Raw genomic sequence first — 11,122 nt, forward strand, 5'->3', positions numbered from 1 at the left:
ACAGATCCGTGCTCCTGTGATGTCATAGAAAACTTGTCAGATCTCGCTTGCTAACAAACAACTTACCTAGAATCCATGTCCTAGAAAATTTGCTTTACAACTTCTTGAAATGGTAATCAATGGTTGGCCTTGCCGAATACCCGCACCTACATGCCACAGGCCTTGCCTGAACCTGAGGAGCAAACATTGCCTAGGACCAAAAAATTCCAAGCCGAAATTGGGAATTTGACATCCATAACAGTAGACCCTTGATGATATAACTTATTCGGCCAGTGAATATGCTCATAGGCATTTAAGATATCACATGGCATGCATGAAAAATGTTCAAGACTTACAGAACATGCTCAAATTTCCCCATGCTGAGGACAAATATCACCAAAGAATAAGTTATCATGCTTGCCGTGCTTATAATTCAGAGAGATCTATAAAATTCAATGAAGTGATAATTGAAAACATTAAAGTCGACACTCTTACTGACTCTTAGAAGTCTACTTCAAACGGCTGGAACATGTCTGCATAGCCACAATGCAACATCCTGCATGTTGCACGGTCTTCCATGCCAAGCTTATTGATAAACCATGTTGGATCACAACCGTCCCAATTTAATATCAATTAATCTATGAACATAGCTTTCTACTTGTGCAATCATACTGGTTCGACAACAGATTTGAAGCATTAGTACGCCATCCACCACTATGAAAATCTCCAAGTGTCTACTGCACTGTTTTATCGCGTTTTGTAGAGAGAAGGTGCAAATTCAATTAGAGAAACAAGAGAGAGGAGGGTGGGGTTTTTTTTTGTGTGTATAAATTATTACAACGAATTTCTCCGTTGTAATTACCGTGGTTATTACCGCAGCTGTTACCGCGCTTATTACCGTTGTTATATCCGACAACCAAATTTAGCGCTTAAACTTTCAAATTCTGGCTTAACCTCTCCCCCCATCCAAATTTGGGTGTTTCCCTCCTCTCAATAAAAATTAAAGAATGGTGTATATAATTTTCAAATTAAAAAAGAAGAAAAAGAAAGAGAGAGAGAGAGAGAGAGAGAGAGAGAGAGAGAGAGAGAGAGAGAGAGAGAGAGAGAGAGAGAGAGAGAGAGGAGGGGGGGGGGGGGGGGGGGGGGGGGGGGGAGAAGGAGGTGGGGGATATAAGATTACACTTGGTTACAACTAAAAGAATCATTGTCAATTGATTAACATAATTGAGCATATTCTCCAATCTAAAGAGAGGAAGAGGAGGGAGAGAGAGATGAATGGATTACACGACCAAAAAACTTCATAACTGCAAAATGTTTATGAACCATCTTCCAAAAGATCTCTACATGAAGCATCATCCAAGTCTAAGCCCATGGCTCCTAAATCAATAAAGAGAAAAACTTCATCCTCCATCTCATCATCTTCATCATCATGAAAACCATCCTTGCTAAGCCTTGCTGCCACAGGACTTGATTCATCGACCTTCCTCTCCTCTATTTCAACCTCATCCAAAGTTGGAGGTGGAAGAGGGTCTAAGATAGTCTCCACTTCATTAGTGGAAAAAATGGTTCTCCCCCGAGGTGTTAAGGGAATTACGAACTAAAGTTTTGGTTGGTGGATTGCTAGGATATAGATGACCTATAAAATAGAAGCTCAAAGTGAGTAACATTGGTATAACTAACACTACAAGAAAATAAGAATAAAAAATGTACATGTCACTCACTTGCTCACAATTGCACAGTAAAACTCAATTGTCATACTTCCCTGTGTGATGCACACTAGAGTCCACCATGTAGAGGCCATTCTCATGTCATCTAGACACATTTGCAAACCACTTGCACTCGAAGATGAAGGTATGGAAGGTTCTAAAATTAACCTTTAGTATCCTTTCAATAGTTCCACAGTACCTGGCTTCATCACTGTCTGTGTCAAAGTTTTCCATAATGGCACAATCCATGGTGGTTCTACGCTCATCAATGTGGCGCGTACGAAAGTGACGACCCTTTGACCACATAGATTTAAAGAAAAGGCACTACAAAATAGAAAAATATATTAATCTATCAAATACATATTAAAGATTATTTCAAGAAATAGCGTTACAAAATGGTTTAGGCATATGAGTACTCTACCTTTGGTACACAGCCTCGTGCATAGTCCCATTCTTTGTTGGTGATGTCTTCTCCGCACGCTTTTGCCTCTATTCTCTCATGAACCCACTCTGCACTAATGAGATATGGGAAACATGCAAGGTGTCTAGGCACTGGGGGTGCCCTCCTTCCTCCATGTGCTTGTTTCCATGCTTCCCTCCCTTTCCACTTGGCAAGTGTAAAGTCATCCTTGCATCTTCCTCCTCTGACCACATGCGAGGCATTGAAGGATCAACTTGTGCCAAATACTATAATATGTGAACAAATGCCTCTTGAACAATCCACCCTTTTGCCATACATGCCTCTGGTTGAGACCGTAGCCGCACAAAATCTCTAAGAAGAACATCCCTCGTGCGTGCACTACTCCACATATAGATATCTCCTCCACCACGTGAACCAAGAGGTGAATTTGACTAAGAAGGACAGATCGAGGAAATGCATCTTCAATGGTACACACAATTTCTATTGCAAGTGTTTGAATAGTAGGGATAGCATCTATTTTGATTTCCTTGGAGCTCACAAATCTGCAAGAAAACACACAAGGATACACTAAGTGCTAGTTGAAATTATTGTGTACATAAAAAAGGTGTAGTTGAGTGGAGTCTTGTGGTGTACCTTACGAGCTCTCCTAGTTTGAAATAGCATCCCTGACTTTCTTGTCCCGACATATACACATACTCATCGGCAAAATGAACTACAATGTAAATTAGGGAAAGGGAAAGTGAGTGATAGTCATACACACAAACTATAGATAGAATAGGGAGTATGAAGATTACTAGAACCATCTTGTGCCAATCATGGGACTTCAACCCATACAATTGAACGCTTCCACCCTTCTTCACTTTTGTCATAAAATCTCTCTTTAGTGACCTCATGTATCCTGTTGGTGTGCGAATAGCGGCAATGGTATCCTTTACCTTGTCTAATTCTTCTTGTCTAGCATACAAGGTCCTTTAGGAAGCACAATCTTTCCATTTGGGCATGCCGTGGTAGCAAAGGCGGAGATACATTTTAAAAGCCTCAAATCCTCCCTCGCACCCAAAGAGTCCTTCTTGCCAATAATGTGGTCCCGTAGTGTTTGGGCTAAATTCTTGAATATGTGCATGGGATCCAAGAGGTATTGTATTTTTAAGTCCTTCCAATATGAAAGCCTTAAAAATATGGAATACCTTGACATACCTTTTGGTGGAAGATACGGAGCCGGATTTTTGTTGTGGTGTCCATCCCAAATGGTTGCCTAATCTGCCATCGTGAGCTTTAGAGGAGTCTTCCCATTTGTTGGAGCCTTATGCTTGTTATGCCCTTGGTATAAGAAACGATGGTTGTTTGGATAGATTACCTTGCACAAGGAATCGGGACTCTCCGTCACCAAGGATGGCCCGCAACTAGGACATGCATTGTGCCCCGATGTGGACAACCCTGCATACATATCGTATGGTTAGAGAGATGAGTGAACTAAAGTGAACTGAAGGGAGAGAGGGAAAGAGGGAAAGTGAGATAGAGGAAATGGGGTTACCAAAAATCTCTCCAAGCCCAGAATAGTCGTGCATAGTCCACATAAGGATTCCCCTCACTTGGGCCTCTCTCCCCCCCTTTGCAAGTGAGACATCGACAACAGGAATGGCTCTCCATAACTCCTCCAACTCCTCAATGAGGGGCTCGAGGTAAATGTCAATATTTGACACTTTGTGCTTCCCTGACGCAAGCAAGGAAAGAAGTATATTGCCCTTCTTGGTTGTCTCCCATGGTGAAATATTGTAGTTGACGATCACCACAGGCCAAGTGCTCCATGAAGTAGACTTAGTGCCGAAGGGGTTGACACCATCACTTGCTAACCCAAGCCTCAAGTGTCGAGGCTCCAACCCAAACTCTGGACATTTAGTTTTGATGTGCCTCCATGCAGGTGAATCAACAAGGACACGCATCATTCCATCATTTGAGCGATGGTTTGCGTGCCATGCAAGAAGCTCCACGGTAGAACTACTTTTAAACATGTGTTGGATGCGAGGAATTAATGGAAAATGTCTCAATACCTTGCAGGGTAGGTGTGCCCTGCTCACTCCTATCTTATATCGTTCCTCCCCATACATGGGACATGAGGTAGCATGTGCATGCTCATTGCGGTATAGCATGCAATCGTTGATGCACGCATGGATGCGCTCATACTCTATTCCAAGTACACTGACAGACGATCTAGCTCATCGACAATCTGGTGGCATGTGGTGAACTTCTGGCAATAATTTTCCCATCAAACTACAACAAACATGTGTATTAGTATAATTCCTAGAAGACGACACCATAAAGAGAGGGAGAGAGTATATAAAAGCCACATTCCATACTTACAGAAGTAGTGCATCGACACTTGCATTACTCCAACCAAATTTTGCTTGCAAGTTGAGTACTTCCAACGATGCTCGGAGCATCGAGTACCATGCACCGTTGTAAAGAGGTGTTCGGGCACTCGTCATCAATCTATCCTCCGTTTCGGCAACCCATTTAGTGCAGAGATGACAATCCTTCTCAAACACGTCGCGATCATGATCTAGTAGCTCATCACACATGTCGAACATGTGTTGATCCTCTGCCTCAAAGTACGAGGAAGACGCCGTAGGAGCTGCCAACGTAGAGCCAACGGGAGGATCACCATGCGGTGCACCCAAATCTCCTAGTCGCTCTTGCCTCTGCCATTTGGCCTTACGCGCCGGTGCACCACCACCAAACACAGACCAATTGAGGCTCCTTCTCAAGCAGCAGGTGAGTCGTGCTGTCATCTCTCTAAGCGCTTTTTCGAGGATGCCAAAGCCCTTCGTTCTCCACGTGCTCCTAAGCAATGCGCCTCAAGCGAGGGACTGCCCTTTTGCACCTGGCGCAAGGACAAGGTAGTTTTTCCTTGAGCCAACGATTTCGCTCTCGGCCTCCAAGAGGGCCACGATCATCCCAGTCGATGTCCTGCATACGCGAAATGTTGTTTATTTAGTCATGTGTCCTAAAAAATAAATAATTAGAAAAGCACTTAATTCCATTAGAAAAATTACATATAGTTAAATTCAAACGGTATAAATGACAATGAGTGTTAAAATATTCTTTACCTAAAAAAGAATTTAAAAAATACAATTAATAAACATTTAAAAGTACTACAAAATAAAGTACCATAAAAAATTAAAAATCTTCATAAAAAAAAATTAAAAGGCTAAAAAATGAAATAATGTATAGCTAAGGTTAGAGGGGGTGGTTTGTAACCCCCCCCCCCCCCCCCCCCCCCCCCCCCCCCCTCTCCCCCCCCAATGCAACCTTGGATTCACATGTATCCATTTGAAATGACTGGCCGCGGTGCACGGTAATATCCTTGGTAATATCCATGGTAATAACCGGCACCTAAAAAAGGCAAGAAGATACAGGTAGATAAATATAGAGAGATAATTAATGAGAGGAAGATAAATGGAGAAAGAGAGATAAAGAGAGAACGAGAGAAAGAGGAGAATTAATGAGAGGAGATAAATGGGGAGAGAGAGAGAGAGAGAGAGAGAGAGAGAGAGAAAGAGAGGGATAGGGATAGATATAGAGAGAGAGATAGAGTAAATAGGAAAGAGAGAGAGAGAGAGAGGAAGAGAGATAGGGATAGAAAGAAAGAGAGAGAGAGAAAGAGGGAGAGAGATAGATATACACGGAAAGAGAGAGTAGATAGAGAGAGTTCATTGATCCACTCATACATGGATTATCACAATACACCTTTGGTTTTACCACGATTGTGACTGCCATGATATCTAAAGAGGTGGAGTTGACCTTTGGCACTACTAGCCTCTACTTAGGTCTACTAGTATGTATATGTATCTACGTGTTTGTGTGCTAATATATATATTCTCTGGGAGAGAATTGTAATGTTACGATCAATTGATCACTTAGACATTGAATCTAGGTATATATATGTAGGCACTAAATACGAGAGCATAACACCCAAAGGTTAGACGCTTCCTCTTGGGTATAGTCTTTTTTTAATCGTGGCGTTGCGGTCATTGAACCCCTCATGCATGGATTACCGCAATGTACCTTTGATTTTACCACAATTGAGACTGCGATGATATCTAAAGAGGTGCAGTTGACCTTTGGCACTACTAGCCTCCACTTAGGTCTACTAGTATGTATATGTATCTACGTGTTTGTGTGCTAATATATATATCCTTTGGGAGAGAATTGTAATGTTACGATCAATTGATCACTTAGACATTGAATTTAGGTGCATCCAACACAAAATGATGGCTACATTTACAACCATAACATATATATGTGTGTACATATATATTTGTTTATGCATGTATGTAGGCACTAAGTACGGGAGCATTGCACCCGAAGGTTAGACGCTTCCTCTTGGGTATAGTCTTTTTTTAATCATGGCGTTGCGGTCATTGATCCACTCATGCATGTATTACTGCAATGTACCTTTGGTTTTACCACAATTGAGAGTGCGATGACATCTAAAGAGGTGCAGTTGACCTTTGGCACTACTAGCTTCTACTTAGGTCTACTAGTATGTATATGTATCTACGTGTTTGTGTGCTAATATACTTGTGTACGTATTTATAGATGAGTGAGTAGGGTAGAAAGCTTAATCTTATATTGCTCTTTGTAATGTAGATGTCAAACGAGAGACCAACTGGTGAGGAGTAGCTAGGTGGCTCCTCTTTTGGTTGGTTCACATCTCAGGTGGGCTCCTACCCGGGGTGAACATCGCCTCCAGTGGACCCAAGTCTTGAGTCCATGAGAACAAGCAAAGAAATAAAGAATGTTTGTATGTAGTTAACCCTAAACCATGAGTATCATAGGGTTTTTTTTGTTATTTGCAAGCATGGCCATGCTACACCTACCCTTCTCAGGTTCCTCCACCAGTCGTAGATCCTGACTTACAACGGGTTATCTCTTTACGAGAGCAGTACCTCCGTTCGACGAAGGATTTATTTGGTCACTACACTCCGGAGCAGCTTGCGACCTACGGCATTTCTACGTATACTACACCATGGGGTAGTAAGGGAGGGACTCCTTCCCTATAGAGCCTCGCACCGACGGCACCTCCCTCTACTCTCCCTTCCTATCATCCTACTCCCCTTGCATCGCACTCCCCTTGCATCACAGGGTCCTACTCCCATGGCATCACAGGGTCCTACGCCACTCCATTCCACTCCTGCTTCTCCAGAACATCATCGACAGACTTTCTCTGTCAGCAAGCGTCGTGAGAGACGAAGCGGTGGCGGATCTTGTGGTTTCCCATCTTTTGGTAGTGGCGGGGAAACGGAGTCCCCACTTTCAAAGCGTGCCGCCTCTGACGCAGAGGATGAGGATACTGACGCACCTGTGCCAAACACGCATGGGTGCTACTACAGGGTTAAATATGGCAGGGAGGTGGATGTCGGCAGAGCACAGGGTAGGGCATTTCGACGGCATCTACAAATTCTTATACATTCAATTGTTTTATAATGTTTAGAGACCAACTGCCCGATCATGCACGGTACATTGAGGACACTCTGTTAGTTAGATTTCCAAACGCCCCCGATCAACATTTTTCATAACAGTTGTTGAAGGGCTACATAAAGACATTTTTAAAAAACAAGCAGTCCAGTGTATGACACGCAACAGCCAACCATGTCACATATCTAGATAGGAGTTACCGCGGTGGCAACATGGCAGACGAGGAATGGGAGTGGGCAATTCAAGAGAGGAGCGATCAAGTTGCGATGGGCTCATCATACAGACAACACCGCGAGGTTCGTGCAAAACTAACTCTCACGCACTATGGCTCAGGAGGCAAAGGAGCTTGGAAGGATAAATATGTAAGATTAACTGAATTATAACATCGATCGGTGACTATTACTGCGCTTATTGCTGAGAAACCACAACCGCGTGCATAGCCGCGGTTATTGCCGCCCCCGCAAAATTTTCTCTCTCCTTTTTCCTTTGTTTTTTCGCGGCAATGTTAGCTGTTATAGACAACTCCTCTTATATTGCATGGATTGCTTGCGAGTGTCATTACTTCTGTCAGCTCTTGAAGCACCACCTTGGCTTTGGCCCCCTCATTCTCAACACAACTCTACCATGCCTTCTTTCACCCTCTCCCTATCGGTGTCCACACCTCTTGGAGGGACCACATCAGATCTTTGCTACCTTACCCAATATAGTTTCTACCCCATGACATCTCTTTTGGGATAGTTTTCGACGTTGTTGAAACTCTCTTCTTCTTCATCATCATCACCCATCATGTCCCAATTGCCCTCATTGGATGCATGTAGCCCCAAATAGCTTAAAGCCCCTCTGAGCCCAAGCCACCCCTTATCCAGCTAAACTACAGAGGGATGACAAGTGAGAGAGGGAGCTTAGTGGGAAGGCTCGGCGAGTGGGAGAGGATGGGCTGTTAGGTAGGGGCAAGCCAAAGAGGGGCTTGGTGTTCCACCACGAAGACATACTTAGTAGTCCTTCGACTTCCCCTTTCCATCATCCTCTTCCTATTCCACTTTCTTGCTTTGGAGGTGGAAGCCTTGGGCCTTTTTGCTTGGAAGAGGCTGGTGCTCGTCTATTTGCAACCTTTGGACGGGTGGATAGGAGGGGGGAGGGGATTGGGACTTGCTGAAAGAGAGGGACTTGCTGTCTGAAGCTCGACATTGTAGGTGGCATTGTGCTGAGGTGGTCCTGAAAGGGGCATGGGAGGGGGTACTTGTGATGTGATGAAGCCAGGGCCCTAGCCCTAAAGCCATTTGGGGGTATTGCCATTGCTTGGGATCAAGCGCAGATATAATAAGGTGCTTGAGAGAGCGGTGTGAGTGGACCCGCTGTTGACTTGGGAAATCTCTCAAATAAGGTGCTTGAGAGAGTGGTGTGAGTGGACCCACTTTTGACTTGGGAAATCGATTTGAGAGATTTGTTGCCAGGGGTGCTGACACCTACACTCTTAAACCTCCGAGCCTAACAACATTAATGGAACTGAGGAGACACCATCCAACAAGAAACTGTTGCAGCAAAGGAACTGTTACCATAGCAAACCACTGTTTGTTTGTTGTAGCATTGTTCTTTCAAAAGAGATTTCAGCCCTATATTTTGAGCTTCTTCACCCAAGTGCATATCCCAATTCATGTCGTCTTATGATAATTGGCCTCCTTGAGGATGGGATCGTGTTGCGATCAGGTGCCGAAATATGAATCTTCCAATGCTCCTGAATGAGATGCCTTGTCTCACGATGTTCTTAGGAGGCTGCTTCCCGTCAGCATCCCCAGCAGCACGGCACAACACAATAGAACTCTATGGGATTCACACCATGGCCAGCTGCAAATCGACAAGGCAATCGCTCCTGCACCTCTGTCTTCACACGGTAATGCGAGCAGCAATGGCAGGACAACAAGGTTACCCCATCGCCTCCATCCACAACGACTTCAAGGAGTTGCATTCTAATGATGCGGTATGGCGGGTTTGCGACGTGCCGACTGCGGTAAAAAGCCAGCGCTGAGAAGCTGAACGTAGCTTTTAAATTCTGCGTTGGCCGCAACGTCATCAGTTGCTCTACGTGGACGAGCCTACTGTATTATTAAAGAACGAGTACCTTTGGCTCACCAAGTAAATTCGGGATTAAAAAGGTGACTATTGCCTATCGGAGTATAAAAATCACCGCTCGCTAGATGGAAACTAGTATCCAGTGCAAGAGTTGATACCATGGGTTCTGATCAGAGCTTGTATGGCGTTCTAGGGGTGGACGCAACAACCAGCAGCCAGGACATCCGCGCTGCCTATCTCAAGCTCGCCTTCAGATGGCACCCTGACAAACAACAGCAGCACAACCACGACGTTGAGGATGCCACCATTATCTTTCAGAAAATAACCCACGCCTATGAAATCCTCTCTGACCCGCTCCAGCGTTTCTCTCACGACCTCACCCTCGACAACCACCCACAGAACTCTCTCATATCCGACCTCTGCCCTGCCTCTCATCATGTGCAGCGCCGCCGCCCCGCTAATCCTTCAGCACGCTCAATAGGCGGAGGCTATGCCGCCCACGAGGTCTACTTTATTGCGTTAACGGGAAGGAAGCTGAGGGTGGGGAGGGACTTCTTCCTCTACTATGGCCACCTGCTACAGAACCCCAAAGAATCTTCCGGCGATGATTTTTTCCTTGTTCATGGTAACGTCTTTTCCAAAGTGCAGGAACGAGAGGTGGAGTTTGCAGCAGGTGCCATTAATGGCAATGGTAATCTTCCCCAGAAGCCGCCCTCTGATCTGGGCTGCCGCTTCACCCCACTGCCACAGGTGCAGCAGTTCTACAACTACTGGCTCTCCTTCTCCAGCGCCATGGACTTTGCTTGGCGCGACGAGGTCGAAGCCTCCACTGAGCTCGAGCCCGCGGCACGGCGTTTCATCGAGCAGGATAACCAGTGGACTCGCTCCGCGGCCCGCAAACGCTACGATCTGGATGTCCGTGGCTTCACCCAGTTTGTCAAATTGAATGATCAACGCTTTCTCAGATGAGTCATGAGTGCAGCACACTAGCTTTGGATTGATATTTTGAAATTTGGATGCGTTTTTCTTCGTGTTGCTTCTCTTTGCTGTGGGAGCATAGGACCGGTGTTGCCCCTGTAAGACCTGAAATTGGTTCCTTCATCAGTAACATTCAGAAGAAGCTAACGTGGACCTTTGGATTGATATTTTGAATGTGTCTTTCTTTCCGTTACTGCTCTTGGATGTGATGTCTTGTTAATGCCCTTTCCCCATTACATGCTTTTGTTAGGAGGTGAAATATACTATCTAAGTGAAGTTCTTGCTATTTTATCCTCTACCAGATATTCTTGTCTTTTTATTGACCTCATGAAATCATTCTACATGGCCTTTCTAGGTCCACTTTATAATCACGTGACTTTCTGGGACCTCCGAGCACAAAACAAAATTTTCTGCATCTTCTAATATGCTTAAACTAAGAGTGACAAGCTATTACGCTCATACTTCTATCCTTGTTTTGGTGAAAGTTAAA

General features: G+C 44.6%; 1 protein-coding gene across 1 annotated transcript; it reads left to right on the forward strand.

The window, feature by feature from the left end:
• Positions 1 to 9,811: 9,811 nt before the first annotated feature.
• LOC147453241 (DNAJ protein JJJ1 homolog) lies at positions 9,812 to 10,656 on the forward strand. The gene has a single exon (XM_086519121.1). The coding sequence runs from the start codon at positions 9,814 to 9,816 to the stop codon at positions 10,621 to 10,623; it is 810 nt and encodes a 269-aa protein (XP_086375247.1). The 5' UTR covers positions 9,812 to 9,813; the 3' UTR covers positions 10,624 to 10,656.
• Positions 10,657 to 11,122: the final 466 nt, after the last annotated feature.

Source organism: Adiantum capillus-veneris, chromosome 8, assembly GCF_014529385.1.
Source record: "Adiantum capillus-veneris isolate H3 chromosome 8, ASM1452938v2, whole genome shotgun sequence".
In the NCBI taxonomy this organism is placed as follows: Eukaryota; Viridiplantae; Streptophyta; class Polypodiopsida; order Polypodiales; family Pteridaceae; genus Adiantum; species Adiantum capillus-veneris.